The sequence below is a fragment of the Eucyclogobius newberryi genome, unplaced genomic scaffold (genome assembly GCF_026437365.1).
Source record: "Eucyclogobius newberryi isolate DKJ021-1_F unplaced genomic scaffold, fEucNew1.0.hap1 SCAF_1, whole genome shotgun sequence".
Lineage (NCBI taxonomy): Eukaryota > Metazoa > Chordata > Actinopteri > Gobiiformes > Gobiidae > Eucyclogobius > Eucyclogobius newberryi.
The window spans coordinates 32,053,328-32,069,270 of NW_027315723.1; the positions used below are offsets into that span (position 1 = coordinate 32,053,328).

The 15,943-nt window shown below is 41.9% G+C and overlaps 2 protein-coding genes across 5 annotated transcripts in view; both read right to left on the bottom strand.

Annotated features, from left to right (window-relative positions):
• Positions 1-2,056: 2,056 nt before the first annotated feature.
• Positions 2,057-12,195, bottom strand: lbr (lamin B receptor). The gene is made up of 14 exons (XM_072444110.1): positions 12,052-12,195; positions 9,770-9,944; positions 9,224-9,421; positions 9,026-9,103; positions 8,221-8,401; positions 7,961-8,157; positions 7,456-7,510; positions 6,847-7,041; positions 6,658-6,761; positions 5,421-5,546; positions 5,187-5,355; positions 4,443-4,523; positions 4,142-4,264; positions 2,057-3,112 (listed from the first exon to the last, which is right to left on the bottom strand). The coding sequence occupies exons 2-14, from the start codon at positions 9,938-9,940 to the stop codon at positions 2,952-2,954; spliced, it is 1,839 nt and encodes a 612-aa protein (XP_072300211.1). The 5' UTR covers positions 9,941-9,944; positions 12,052-12,195; the 3' UTR covers positions 2,057-2,951.
• A 673-nt stretch (positions 12,196-12,868) lies between these two features.
• The window catches only part of enah (ENAH actin regulator), a 31,340-nt gene continuing 28,265 nt past the window's right edge, over positions 12,869-15,943 (bottom strand). For all 4 annotated transcript variants that reach the window (XM_072443994.1, XM_072444007.1, XM_072444001.1 and 1 more), the window contains 3 exons: positions 15,516-15,591; positions 15,114-15,171; positions 12,869-14,967 (listed from right to left, as the gene is read on the bottom strand). In XM_072443994.1, coding sequence (XP_072300095.1) covers positions 14,930-14,967; positions 15,114-15,171; positions 15,516-15,591 — 172 coding nt within the window. In that variant the 3' untranslated portion in view covers positions 12,869-14,929. The remainder of the gene's footprint in view (positions 14,968-15,113; positions 15,172-15,515; positions 15,592-15,943) is intronic.

A 15,943-nucleotide genomic window follows, 5' to 3' on the forward strand; every position in this document is an offset into this window, starting at 1 on the left:
CCCAGTCGAGGTCAGCAGGCCTCCACCCGCACCGTAAACGGTGTTGGTGGTGGAGGCCTGGACAAATGTCATGGTTTAAAGTTCAGAAATCGATTTAAAAGGAAACAAGAGCTGCATTTACTGAGTTGAAGCTGCTGTGTCGGAATCTTGTCAACAGCCTTTAAGATTTGAAGTATAAAACTAGATGAAAGTTTCACAGTGACATATTCCGGAAGCCAGTGTCAGCGCCGTCACACGTAATCCTTCTTCCGGTTGTAGTAGTTACCATGGGGAAAATGGGTTCTAAACAGACGAGGGCCGCCCAGATAATCAGTGCATTGTTGACCTGTTGGTTACGTGAACAATGGATATTTTACACAAAATACTTTATATTATAGTTTAGCCGCGAGACTTTTCCCTCGCTCTCCACTTAAAACAACGGAATTCCCGCTGGACCGGAAGTGCGATTACAAACGGAAGTGGCGATGGCGAAGGAAAAGTGGGAGGGGCGAAATAAGGTAATCTTATTGTGGGGTTGTATGGCATCTGGAACTTGTATTGCCTCGTTGTGCTTCGTATTCACAGTGATTTTAAAGGAAATGTGCACCCAACAGATCCTACTCTACATAACTCCCCTTCATCCACGGCCCTACACAAATCCCTCCCGTGCAATCCTCTCCAATTCCTCCCCAGTCATCAACAAACACCTAACAATCTTTTTGCAGCATCCAATATCACCTTCAGATGTATCTGGCACCTCCACAGAAATGTCCACAATCACAACCGCTATAAAAGCGTGGAAACTCTGATTCTCCATCACTTGAGATTGTGAGTGCTTCAGTTTGCTTTGTGTCTGTTTCTTTACTGTTTGAATAACTTCTGTATGACACTGCGATGTCCATACTCCTGGCAGGAGAAGCCCCTCGGGGGGGCTCTGGGGGTCTCAACCTGTAACAAACATCATCTAGAAACACATCTTCTGGAAAATCCCACTCAAAGGTCATGCACCATAATCTTCTCTCTCCTGACTCTTCACACACACCTCAGGAACAAACAGAAAACCCTCCTCATTATCTACTGGCACACCACTAATTACATATTTATTGTTTGCTTCCTGCTGGCAGAAAAAACATTGGACACACAAATAGTTACCAATAAACACAATCGATAACCACCATTCCACTTCTCCCCAACAAACTTTCCAAAAACATGTGGATCCGTAAATATGCTGTGGTCATGGCAACCATGCCAACCAGAAACAACTCCTCGTGCTCTGATTCGTTTGAGGCACTTTCTTTTCTTTCTCCCTCCTCTAGTTTCAGCTTGCATTTCACTTTGTGGCTGGCTTGGTGCCTTCATGGTTCTCATCATGGTTCTCCTTCTTCACACTTGAAATACAGCGCCCTCCAGTGGCAGAGGACCAGACATGTTATACCAGTAGTTTTCTGATAGAAATGGTTGTGGAGCGTCAATGAAACAAAGACTCAATGACAGTTTCACAGTGACATTATTTAAATGTTTTGAGCCCATGATGTTGGCTGCATTTCAAGCCCCTGTGCGCCCCCTAGTGGTGATGCCATTCTGCTCATTCTGTCCTCTTTTAGTTCATTTCAAGCACATTTAGTTGTTTTCCTGTGACAATCTATGCCTTCCTTTGTTCAGGCTTCTAGAAAGTACACATTAGTACTTTGTCAGAGCCTCTTCAAAGTACTGTAATTATCTGAAAGATGAAACTTCAGTCGTAGTTTAATATTATTGAATGTGTCTTGAACACACAGGGGGCATTTCTTATTAACACTGGTGCAGGATTGGCTTTAAGATGAAGAAAATAACTTTCTTAAATCTAAGGCTTCACTTCACTGCCCTCTGCGCTAGAGGGCGCTGCAGGCTAGAGCACTTTACTAAAGACATTACTATTGCGGCCAAAAATGTATTAAAGATTGAGAAAACTGAAAGATTGTGTATTTTTAGTTGTTCCAATGATGTTTATATGTCTAACTGAATCACGTGTTATAAAAACGGTTCACTGAAGTTATATATGGTTAAAAACAAAAAAAACACATCACACTCATTTTTTATAAGCCACTGTGATTACTCACTTTATTGCTGATACCTTTGTAAATTTGAACCAATGTGTAAAAATATGTACAACTATTACCACTATATCATAAAAAGGAAAGTATTCATAGCTACATACTCGCTTACCGCTACTCTGGGCTTTAAATGCACATCTCATTTGAAAAGCTCACACATCTATGACTTTCATCACAGTATATTTACTTCATATTAAAACATCTAAAAGAGCCATATCCCCTGATGAAACTCTCTTGTTGCATCAGGGACACGCCTGAAGCACAGTGTGTAAATCTGAGGTAGACTTCAAGCCAAATTCATTGAAAATCATGTAACTTATGGTCACTTAAATCAACACTGTAGTAAATAGTGCATTCTTCACTCTTCAAAACTACCGCAACGCTAAAGATTTCTCTAAAAATCACACATTAATGATAATCAAGACATGGTATAGTCTTCTAACGCCTGAGTTCCACTGTGCAGCCTTTCAAAGCCATGAGCATTTGAATCCCACGTCCACAAAAATAAAAAGCAGTATTAATGTGCAGGAAGATTTAACATAAAATATATCCATAAAAGCCGCTTGAAAATGCACAAACTGTCAAATCGATCGCAATGAATGTTTTTGTTTTTTTAACGTTTCAGTACAAAACCTCTATATACAAAATCTACATGTCAACAACACAATCCTAGCAGGGCCTTCGCCGCCATTTAAAAATATTTCAAGCATTTTCCTCTTTTGCATGTCATAACAATTGTTTTTGGCATCGTTTTTCCTCCACCAACATTTCTTCCGTGTACCACTTTCAGTCGAGATTGAAAACAAATTTTGTTCAGAATGTTCAATTAAGTCCATTCGGGTTTTTGGGTGGTAGAATGTGAACGAACAGGGCCGTCTCTCAGTAAACACGAGGGATGATTCTGTAGGGAACAGTCCGGCAGTACTCGTCCCAGGCCGAGCCGTACTTCCTCCTGCACGCGCTCGTGTCCCGCGAGTCCCGGTGCACGAGCAGAATGATGAAGTAGATCATGTAGTACCACGGGAGCAGGTGGGAGAAACCTACGCAGAGCAGAGCGGGGTTATTGAAGGCTCTCTCGACGAACGTGACTAGAACACTTTTTCGAGTGGAATATTTAGTCGTGTCTGTTCTGGACGCAGGGACGTGTTCGGGCTGCTCATGCAGCCAAATGTGCTCTGCTCCCGCTGTGAGAGGCACAACTCGTCCTGGGACAAAGCATCTGTCCTAACGAGAGCGTTGGACTAAAACACACTTAAGGCACTTTCAATGTGGCTAAGAATTACCCTATTTTCCGAATTATAAGTCGCACATAAGGTTTTCAGTTTTGGACTTATACTTCAGAGCAACTTATATGTGATATTATCTGTTATTTTCACACTTGCAACCGTATTTTATACTCCAGTGCAACTTATACTCCGGAAAATACGGTGTATAAGTTGCACTGGAGTATGATATGCGGTTGCAAGTGTGAAAATAACAAATAATATCACATATAAGTTGCTCCTGAGTATAAGTATAAGTATTTAAGTATAAGTCGCACCCCGGCCAAAACTATGAAAAAAAAGGTGCAACCTGTAGTCCGGAAAATACGTTATACACATTTTATCCCAGAATAGCACATTTTTAGGTTGATAATTTTACTTTACTTACCACTGGGCCAAACGTCATCTAATGTCAAATTAAAAATAAATAAAGTATGTAAGTATTTCTAAATGAGAGCGCTTTTATTTTGTTGAATTAAGGTCAAAAGGTTTAGATAAGATAACTTTTATTTGTCCCACAAATGGGAAAGTTGTTGCAACACAGATTAGGAAGTATAATAATGAAAAGAAAAAAAAAAGAAAACTCTTAAAAAAAAAAAAAAAAAAACGGTTTCTTTTGTGTAAATTCTGCATAAACTTTGGTCATTTTCTACAGATTTTTCTACTTTTCTCCACAAACAGCCGCTTGTCTGGTGTAAAACTATGATTTATATTTACAACAGGTACAAATACACCCAAAAAAATACACATAAAAGCCTCATTAAAGAAACTAAACTGTGACATGCAGTACTCGTTAAAGGCACTCACCACAGGGCAGGGACCAGGCCAGGGCCATGATCAGGTCTCCCAGATAATTGGGGTGTCGGACCACCCCCCACCAGCCGGACACCAGCAGACTCTTCCCCGTCGCCGTGGGGATGCTCTTTAGATCTGCAATCACAGCCGCACACAGGCGTTTATAATAAGATCAGCCGTAATTGTTACCTGAGCTCTAAAATGACAAAGGCGGCAGCATTAGTCAATCGAAATGTCAAAAACACTTCTTCATTCATTCATAATTATTCTCTAAGCATTAAGTTTACTACAAACAAACAACACGGGCTCTTACGAGACAGACTGGGGTCCGCTGGGTTTCTCCTGAAGGCGTTCTTCTCAGAGTTCGACTTTCTGAAGATGTAGAAACCCACCACTGCAAAACACACAGGGGTCAGGGGTCGTCATGTTGGACAGGAAACATGTCCCTCTGCTCTTTGGTGATCGCGTGATCAGTCATAATGAGAGACGGGCAATAGAACGACACAAAGATACAATCACATGACTTTAGTGTTTTCAGTGTTATTATTATTGAAGAAAGGTCATGAGTGAACACACGTGAAATCCTTCATTTTCTTTCAATTCTAGGTCTAAAATCACATTCTCTGGATCAAAAAAGTAACGATATTGTCACAAAAAACAGCCAAATCTGAGAATCGTTTGAACTGAAACGACTCATTGCGGCCGCCTATGTCTCTCATAATTATTATTTCTTACTTCTTATGATTATATTGTGACCTCAACAATAATAATGTTGACATCTTGCTTTGAATATAGGCACAATATGAACGTCGAGTGCACTGTTTAAAGTTTTTTTTAAAAAGCTACACAAAGAGCTGAAGTTATGAAGTTAAGTTCTACACTTTTGAGACTAATCTGACCGACATTAACATTTGCCTGACACTTAAACGTTGACAAATACATTAAACCGACCGCCGATGACGGGAATAATTCACGTCGGTCTAAGTCTGTGCCGTGCGTGAACAGGTAAACAAGATAGAAAGTAAACGAGGTAGAAGGCAGTGAAAGAGTTACTGACGCTTGACCGTGAGGACGAGTGCCAGCGCGACGGGGCTCAGCGGGTTCGGGTGTCGGACCAGGTAAACGGCCTGCAGCGTGTAGGTGAACGGCACCCACACCAGGTCGCCGAACGCCAGCATGAAGCCGAAGCCGTCGTGCATCAGGTCCATCGTGGTGAGAATGGCCTCCTGCGGACAAAAGGCGTCAGAACACGACAAGAACACACGGCTCGGGAAGCGACGCGCTGCCGTACCTCGTTCCAGAGGCCGTCCGCCACGTAGAGCAGCTGGAAGAGGTTGACCAGGATCATGGCGGGCGACGGCGTCTCCAGACCCTGCTCCTTCATCTCTGCCAGAGCCATGCCCAGGTTGATCACGCACTGGGGACAAAGCGCGAGTCATTCACACCTTAATTTGCCCTGGACACTCAAACGTTGCTCTTCTGTCTTGCCTCTGTCTAGGATCGTTTGTCTCAGTTTGTCGTTTAAGGTGGTTTCTAGGACGTGTTTTAAAGTGCCTACGAAAGGGTGGACCACTTGCTGAGCTAAAATGCTAAATGTATTTTAAATTTAGCTAAAAATTACACATTTTATCAGAGAAAAGCTCTTTTTTCCCCAGGTTTATCATTTTAGTTCCCGTTTGTAACTGGTGACATCACACTAGGAATTACCCAGCAACCACTGGGCCAAAACTCATCTAAGGTCACAAATGTTTTTAATATAACAAATACAAATGTATGAGAGTGCCTCTATTTAGTCGAGTTAATATTTAAAGGGTAAAAAAAAAGTTGTTTGTTTTGTGCAAATTCAACGTAAACTTCAGATGGAACCAGTGTCCCTGGTGTGATGTCACTTCCTGCCATGTTCTAAGTAACTTCCTGTCATGTTGAACAGCTTTTCTCCACAAACAGCTACTTGATTGGTGTAAAACAGATAAAGTCATTTTTTGTAGAGCTCGGATAAAGTGGAAGGAAACGGATTTAGTTTACAGCTGCAACTTATGATTATTTTACAAATCTAAGTTCAGCGATTATAATTTAGATTGAAAAGAAAAAAAAACTGTAATTGAGGATTTATATATTGATATCAAACCCACACAGGTTAATATTTTCAGTTATTCTTGAGGAAAATATCCAAAACTCATAAAAATCCCCAGTTTATAACTAACGCTAGTTTTAAAAACGATTCTGGCCATTCACAGAATGCACCCGACCACGCCCTCAGGTGGCTCATATTTTGACATAATCACGCCTCTTGTTTAGAATTCCACGCTCTGCGCTGTCATGACTGAAAGATGTGAAATGAGCTCTGCCCATGTTAGCGCTGCCTATGGGGGCAAAATATGGCCCTATATGTACATGTTTCTAGTGTAATTATTGTGCTTTGTCTCTCATTAATCCATGGACTTGTTTTAACGCCAATTTAGTAATACTTTTATTTTGTAATCATCCATAGATGCATTTCAAAGTATAAAATATGAACTGCGGCTCACCCAGCCAATCAAGCCAGGACGCATCTCACAGAAGAACTTGAGGTCAAAGTTTTTGATGCGCGGGTTGAGTTCTCGTCCTTTGAAGAAGTCGTAGAGGACATTACCTGCAGTAAAAAGAGGCGTGTTTGGATTCAAGAACAGTAGGTTTTGTGGTGGTTTTGCGGTGGTCTGAGTGAACAGAGCTCTCACCTGAGTTTCCCCCTAAAGCGCGCTGCTCTGTGGGCACATTGCGAGAATGAACATACAAGTACACGCTCAGAAGGAACGAAACGATGAGCGCGGCCGACGCCAGCTGCAACAAGTGACTGTGGATGTAGGTGAGGTCCAGCCCCTGGTAAACTGCAGCCGCCACTGCCACGGCGCTCACCGTGATGGCAAAGAAGCCTGAAGAGGAGAACAAAGGATCAGCCAGACTATTACATCTAACAACCGAGTCTTCTAGATTGTCTCAAACGCAAATCATGATTTATTCCAATCCAGTTCTTTTACATTATGCTATTATTAGGGCTGTTAAAGTTAATGTGTGAACTCAAGCATTTAATCCCCCCAAAATTAAATTATTTAATTAAAATGTTAAATTAATAAGGTGGGCCGGGTGAGGACGAGTGAAGATAACTCGGCTGCTCAAATAATGCAATAATAGAATATGTCCATATATAATAATGTCCAATAATAGGACATTTGCAAAAACATCATCAAGTTGCAATGTTTTATGCTACATTTAGAAACTTACTTTAAATGAATAATTATTGTTATGACAAAATATAAACATAATGTCTTTGTGATAAAATAACTCACCGTTTGTTCTATATGTCAGTCTTTCTCCAGACCTCAAAGGCATTCCTTCACTGAGCTGCACACAAACAGCTCACAAGATTACTATTTAGTGCAGTGGTAGTAGTGCAGTGGTGGTAGTAGTGCAGTGGTGGTAGTAGTAGTGCAGTGGTGGTAGTAGTGCAGTGGTGGTAGTAGTAGTGCAGTGGTGGTAGTAGTGCAGTGGTGGTAGTAGTGCAGTGGTGGTAGTAGTAGTGCAGTGGTGGTAGTAGTGCAGTGGTGGTAGTAGTGCAGTGGTGGTAGTAGTGCAGTGGTGGTAGTGCAGTGGTGGTGGTAGTGCAGTGGTGGTGGTAGTGCAGTGGTGGTGGTAGTGCAGTGGTGGTAGTAGTGCAGTGGTGGTAGTAGTGCAGTGGTGGTAGTAGTGCAGTGGTGGTAGTAGTGCAGTGGTGGTAGTAGTGCAGTGGTGGTAGTAGTGCAGTGGTAGATATTTAGATTTAGCAGATTTCCCATGTCCAAAGTGAAGACTCACTTTTCCAACAGGGAGGACATAGAGCAAGCCCTGGAACAACATCCAGAGGACAACGATCCCAAAGGCCTGGACGTCCCAGAGGGACTCCAGCGGGGGCAGTGGCGGGGGGAAGTTCATCAAACTCGGGTCATCCTGGTCAACTTGAAGCAGCACAAAGAAGACCCACGCGGGCAGGAACAGCAGCCAGAAGTACGCTCCTAAAACCACAGGGTTAGGATCTTCGACAGTTTGGGAGATTTAAGGCAAAGTGAGGAGCGTACCAAACTTTCCTCCAAAGTCTAAAGGAGTGGAGGCTCCGGCTGGGACAGGTTTGGCCTCTTTCTCCTCAGAGACTTGGGGTTTGGCCTCTACCGCGTTGGCGTCACCGTCGTCCTTCCTGCGCCTCAGATTGTAGCGGGTCTGGGCCCTCTCGGGCTCCGCTTCAGGCTTGGGCGCTGGGCTCTGAAGGGGAGATGAGTCAGAACTGTATTACAGAAACCCAGGAGGATGCTTTTATATCATCTTATTACAGAATACACCAGACGTACAGCGCTCTGTTATACACGTGTAAAATAAACAAACTTTATACACACTTTTAAGAGCATCAACATCAAGCATAACTGTAAACACATTTATTATTAAAATGCACGTGACTGTCATTGATATCACACTAATTAGTCAATACAGTCCCAATTTCAGTGCAAATATGTTTGTGCAACATTATTAAAGCCCCAACATGTAACTTTAGGCCAAAAAAAATAAGACATGCTGTTACACAGTGGCACTTTAAATCTGGTGTAAAGCAAAATTATGTTATTGTTTTTATACATTAATCCTGTGTTAAAGAATCTAGTGAAGCAAACTAAACTCCATGGGAATAACGAGACGCTGAGAACAGGAATGTAAAGGCGAGGCACATGTTGCTTCCTCATGTGACCGGGTAAATCGAGTCAGATCTTGTGTCTGGACATGCAAACATCATGACATTCCATGGGCCTTTAAGCCGACTGCAGCGTGACCAGCAGCTCACTGTAAAACTGCCTTTTAACTTGACCAACGCGCTCCGTCCGCTCAAAGGAAACGCACCTGATCGACTTTGCCGGTAGCACTAGTCTCTTCTTTGTTTTCATGCTTATTGTTGCTATTGCTGTCCGTTGTCATTGTCTGTTTGGTTTGAGAGAGGGAAAAGCAGAGATTATAGTATACATGGCTTTGTAGTTCTGAACCACAGTACACACACCACAGTATTCACGATTATACTATAAAAGTCAAAGGTTTAAGTACCACTGGTGTGAGCCGAACTTCGAGCACATCCTTGATCTTGGGCTCTCTTCGAGCAGTCGGGGCTGTTTCTGTGACAGTCGATGTCCGGGACGATGTCCGGGACGATGAGCGCCGAGTGCTCCTCGCCGGAGAGCGAGAGCGACTGCGACGCCGACCCGGGGACCGCGAGCGAGAGCGGGAGCGGAAACCCGTAGTACTCTGAGCACAATTTAGAAAACAGAATGCTTTGTTTAAAGTAGATCTTCCAAACAAAATATCAATATCAGCGAGTTTATTTTCATCCACAAACAACTTTATGACATAAACACAGTAAGACAAACAATTTGTGTTTCATATCAATAACACTGAGAGTGACATTGTAGTAATCGTGCCTGGTGACAAGACATAAGGCTTTATTTGAAGAGCTCACAGCTCTTTATGGGTTTGTTGTGAAATACTATATTTGCTGATCTCTACACATTATATTTGTCAAGAACATGTGCCTCTGGCTGCAGAACACAGAAGAATGCAGTATTTTATGCGACTGTTTAAAATATGATGTCATACCATTATGTCTTGCTCCTTAAGCTCCAGCTCAGTTCCATCTTTGTAGATGACGGTGTAAAGCTGACTTTCGGAGTCAAACCGCAGCACTTTGACCTCATAGTACAGACTGCTGCCGGGCCAGCGCCCCATCACCATGTCCCCGTCCTGATACTTGACCATCGGCATCCTCATAGACCTGCAGCCAAGAAAACAAACACTGAGCAACTGGAAATATAACAATATATTATCACAAGATGCAGCTTTATTTATTTTGAAACTAACAGAATTATATGAATGACACTTTTTTCCTTTTTAAATGCCTTGATACTGGGATGTGAACATTTACGGTCACATTTTACAGACTTAAAATAACATGATGTTGTGAAACGGAGCAATGGAACATGGTCTATGTAGTTCCTTGTTTTAGCTGTTGCTGCCACAAAATGCATTTAAACAAAGGATCTGATAATCTGATAAACTGTAACAGTCCACAATATTATAATAGAGAATATCGACTATACAATGCAACAATATGTCAGTTATTGTTACACACAGGTTTGACTGATTAGTGATGAGTTTATTAGTATCTATAAGTATCTGGAAAGAGGGTCACATCAAATAATGCAGGGGGCGTCCCATGATGCATTTCTTTCTTAAAATTAAGCTTTTCTCCCTGGGCCATTATAATCAAACTACAATGCCATCAAATCAAGCTCTGCTTTTGATCCGTGAGAGCAGTTATATTTCACTTTATGTTCTTAACTGTTGCGTGCACAGCAGTTATATTTCACTTTATGTTCTTAACTGTTGCATGCACAGCAGTTATATTTCACTTTATGTTCTTAACTGTTGTGTGCACAGTACAGAGGATGTCACTGCATGTGGTGAAGAGAGAAACTACTTCGGAAAAAAAGAGCGCTTTTGACAGTGCCACAAAGGGACGTCCAGGCCAATTCAGCATTACGTCCACGAGAGATCAGAACTGCTGACAGGTCTGTCCCGGAGAGGGTCACCAAAGCCCCCCACTCAAACCCCAACAGCAGCACATTTAACACAACAGAGCCCCCCAGCTCCAGGCACGTAAAGGAGTTAAGCACGAGCACAGGACTGAGTTGATTCAATCAGTGATTGGAGCTTTAACGGGACCTATTAAACACACATGTAAACAGTACTTTAAACTACACACACCCTCCACACTACTACTACAATACACTAGAGTACTACTACACTACAATTATACTACACTACACTACTATACTACACAACTATACAACGCACTACAGTACTACAATTATACTAAACTACACTACGCCATTACACTACATTACTATACTATACAACACTACTACTACAATACTATACTAAACTACCATTATACTACACTACACTACTTTTAGACTATACTACAGTACTATTATACTATACTACACTTTTATACTGTACTACACTACTAGGACCAAAGCTGGTTTCAAACCTAGTGAAATGAATGTTTAGTGGCCCCTCAGAGACACGCCCTGAGGCCGAGCAGCTCGTCTCTGCGATGGCACAAACGTGGCACAAACGTGGCACTAAAGTGGCACAAACGTGGGAAAAGTGTGAGAACAATGTCTAGTGTGAAGTGGAGTAAATGTGTAAAATGCGGGGAGTGTGGACTTTTCACATTGACCACTGACTTGTGGGCTCCAAATCTATTTAAAGTTGAACCTGATGTAGATTTAGAGATTCTATAAAAAGGGGAACTTGTTGAATGCGAAATGTAACACTTTTGTGATATAGTTCTGAAACATGTTGAGCTACGTTTTAATCAAATGTGCCAGCGTTTTCAAAAGTCACTCCATCTGCGAGGAGGGAAAACGTCATGCATTCAAATGTCTGCCATTGCAGAGGAGAAGCACGAGTACGTTCAGAAAAGACACTTTACGAAGTATGTTTACTGCACACAGAAGTGAGATGTACACAAATCAACCAGGATCTGCTCAGATTATAAATATTATGTCAACAAACGTCCAGGAGGACTATTATTCGCCTCTTTTTTCCGGAACTTCGCGTGGTAACGTTGTAATAGCTAATGGTTGTGTATGAATTACTAATATTAAATTAAAACATACAAACACACCCATTGTGCATGTAATGACCCGTAGAAAAACATTAAGACAATTTGGCTCCAATAAACCTGCGACGTTGAAACACCGTTATTCTGGTGCTAGAGCTAACAGTAGCTAAGCCCCATTTCCCCACAAAGACCAACAGCCAGTGACCCGGTTTACATCTTTAAATTGTATAAAGATCGAACGTGTACTTACGCGAGAGTACGTTAATAATTCCGACAAGCAAAATCGATGTTGTGGTCCAATAATGTAGAAAAAGTTAGCTTTCAAAGTCAAAGCAGGCTTTGTTACGCCGTACGTACGTAGCTGTGCGTCGCTCTGCGCCCTGACCAAACTGGGAAGGCGCGAAGGCTTCGGATTGGCTGCACGCGCGGCTTTTCAAACCACTCTTTGCGCTCATTGGTCAACGATGGCATCTTAACTGAACTGGGACCGCCCCATACGCTCTATGGCTCGTAGTTACATCTTTATTTACGCGGCAATAATAGCACAACATGCTGATGAAGACAGACACAGGGCAGTTTGGTAGATTAAGATGAATGACTACATTTTACCATAGATTTATTTTGGATAGAACAAAAGAAAATAGGCTAAAATGTGATTCTTGTCCCATGTGCTCCACTTCCCCTCGCGTGAGTCTAGATGAGCAACAGCCTGACCCGGGTTTAGCTGCTGGCACGAAACCTCAAATGAACTGCAGATGCTGATAGAATGTGCTCCACCCACAGGAAATGTCAGCGTGCTCTCCACTCAGAGCTGCTGCACTATTTGTCTCACATGTTTGCTCTGGTGGAGTCCTTCAACTATGCAGACAAACACTTCAAATCATCAAAGTCAAATCCTGTCCAGGGTTTAAAGCTGCTTAAGGAGCAAAGGGGGGCACGAGTGTTTCCTGCAGAACTGGAACAACTTGCAGAAACCTTTAAAAGTCTATTACCGTCATAACCTCAAACACAGTAGGTTATGGATAAGGTCACATTAAAACAAATGGTTTGAAAGATAATGCAACATACAAATTTGTATTGTAACTTTAATAAATTTGCTGAAACAAAATATTAGGTTAGCATATAAGAAAAGAAAAAAAAACATTCACATGAGAACAGTGTGGTCAAAGAAATGTCATAATAAACCTAATACGGTGGGTCCAGACCAAACTGACAGAGGGTGCATCAGAGTTTGAAAGGGGGTACAAAGACAATCCTTCCATTCAGAGTCATTATTTAACCTGCCCTAAAATGGGGTGAGGAGGGTATTTTTAGTGAGGTTGCAATGCACCTTTTCAGAGCATGGAAACACTATATGGGCCTGACGACACCGTTCAAAGAAAGGCAACATGGAAACATCCTTCATTTCTGCAGAAGACAAAAACTAGACAAATAAGAGACATTAAATTAGTGTGGTTTGGATGTGTTTGGAAGAAGTGCCATCCACACCAAAGACAGTAATGAATTATATATTTCATGGAGAACAGAATTTGACAGATAAGAAATAACTATGTACTGTATGTCCTCAGAACTGAGCCGTATCACTTATTTCACATTAAGCGTGACTTTAGCTCAAGGCACCAACTTTTTCACATGTGTCCTTCACTTTCTCATCAACCTTTGGGGAAAAAAAAAAAAATCTAAAGTATGAGCAGCAGCCGCGATGAGACAGATACTGCTCTGACAGATGTTGCTGGTAAAATAGACCTACACTTCATTTTCATCTATTTAAAATCTGCATTTATTTCATACAAGACATCCTTCCTAAAATCAGATCAAACCCAGAAAAATACAGTACAATATATTACTATAGTTGCCAGAACATAACATGTAATGGTAGATTTAGATGATCACTGGTGAACTGCGGTACTGATTGGATCCTTCTAAATGATTTCAAAGTGCTCCTTCCACTTTATAACGCAGATAAAAAAATTCTTGTTCCGATTGATTGTCTTTGTAACGATCAGGTGGCGAGGCACGTAAAAGATGCACTGTAGCTTCGTAGCCGTAGGTAAACACTTAACTTTTATCCACTCAAGACCTGAAACTCTTGGGCCTTGAGGAAAGCCCTATAAACTGATTATATAGAGATCGGCTCCTTTTAGGCATTTATGTGAGTCACCAACTTCTTTGGCCTAATGTGAATTGTACGAGGCGAAAAGTAATAATGGAATTGAAATCGAAAGCATCTACGCTGACCAATTTCCTAGTCTAGAAATGAGAGCGGCTCATCTTCATACAGTGTGACTTTGATTCTTAATACCTTTCCAACGTGAAATCAAAAACTACCACATTTACGGGCCCCAGACGACCAGACATGGGTCTCTGACAATGGTCCAGTTTGAACCCTTTGAACTGGATGAACAAGAAAACACACTGAGCACAAGGGGGGGACAAAAAAAAGTCAATGGCACAATCCTCCTCCGTGCCGGGGCTTCTCCGGTGCACCGTTTGAAATATTGACTCCGCTATTACTTCTGATGTTTTCCTTGGACTGATCAAGAGGAACGCGCGGCGACGTGTCCGACGTGCGGAGGCCTCAGCGTCTCGAGAAAATGCTACACTTATTGCTGATCGGGAGATTTCGTGGCTGAGTCTCGACAATGATATAATGACCGGGGAAAGGGAGGAAAGTGTTATTCAAGAGTGCTGAACATGAAGGTTTGGTAGACAGCGCAACTTATTGTGTCCACTTGGTGCCGAGTTCCAAGCAAAGACCTCTGCAGTAAAAAAAAAAAAAAAAAAAAAAAATCAACCCAAAAACAATTATTGAGCTACTTGTTATGGCCATAAATCTACACTTGGTTTGCTGATACATTTTCTCTTGAATGAGCATATTCAGGTTAAAATAGAATTGAAGGAAGACAAGCGTTTACAGTGGCCACACACACTATGCCACTTTTCAGTCATGACGGAAAAGGTGTAAAGAGGGCCTTTTTCTCCCCCCACATGTCTCCCGTCTGCGCCTCCTGCTGCACCTCCTGCTGCGCCTCCTGCTGCACCTCCTGCTGCGCCTCCTGCTGCACCTCCTGCTGCACCTCCTGCTGCACCTCCCGCTGTGACAGGAGCAGTGGCATGAGTGTGAATCTTTATGCTGTGCTGGATCTGCCCAGTTCCTCCCTGATTGCTGAAAAGAAAAAGAAAGAAATTATTCATGCACTACCTATAAATCAAGCACAGTATCTTCAGTAGATATACTTTCAGCTCTGCAAATGTAAATGAGGGTGTTGAATGAAGCAGAAAAGTGTAATAGCAAAAAGAAAACCTAAATACCATCAATGAGCTCTTCTTTGAGCTTGGACAGCTCCTTTCTCATCTCATCCAGGATATCCTGCAACACAAATGGCACAAGTAAAATAAATATTTCAGTTTAAAATCAACTTCTCTTTGCACAGGGTGAGGAATTGTTCACTGGTGCTTTGGCTCTCCAAGTTTATTTTTTGATTCTGAATGCAGTGTCTAAGCCTCAATGTGAGCTTATCCTCGAGAGAATTCCACCGGCTCAGGCCCAACGACAGGCTTAGTAGAAGTAACATAAACATATTTAAGCTGATGGACAAAGACATGAGTCTTCCAGTATAATGCATTCTGAATATCCTCCTCAGCAGCAGAGTATTCACTCCTTTAATATCTAAAACACATTCTTTCGTCAGGCGGGCCTCTGTGGCAGGTTACCTGTTTCAGTCGGTCGTAGTCTAAGGACTCTGATGGGACGCCGTTGGCACTTAGGGAAGCAGTGACGGACTTGGGTCTGTGAGAACAAGGGCACATATGAGAGAGAGACAAGACTTTTAAAAAGAGAATGAGAGCTCATTAGTAAAGGAAACTGTTTGGATGAAACATGTGGCTTATCATTTGAAATGAATATAACTGGAAGGACAATAAATAAGAGCTGGAAGCACACATTTTAAATCATTGAATACTGTCAACACAAAGCTTTTGTTTCATGGGAAGAGAAGCCTTATTTGAATACAAGTTTTCATTACTTCATTACTTCCAACATAAGAGTCAACATTTTAAAATGTATTATCTGAAAATGAATCTCTGAATGGTAAGTAATATGCAAAAGTGGTCCAAACAGTAGTAATTAGTATGTCATTGAA

What these genes read in the sequence shown, in the direction of transcription:
- lbr (XM_072444110.1), bottom strand. Translation starts at nt 9,940, where the DNA reads ATGAGGATGCCGATGGTCAAGTATCAGGACGGGGACATGGTGATGGGG. An exon ending in CGGACGGCCTCTGGAACGAG is followed by an intron (nt 5,356 to 5,420) that starts GTACGGCAGCGC and finishes TTTTGTCCGCAG; the next exon opens with GAGGCCATTCTCACCACGAT. An exon ending in GGCCTGGTCCCTGCCCTGTG is followed by an intron (nt 3,113 to 4,141) that starts GTGAGTGCCTTT and finishes TGCTCTGCGTAG; the next exon opens with GTTTCTCCCACCTGCTCCCG.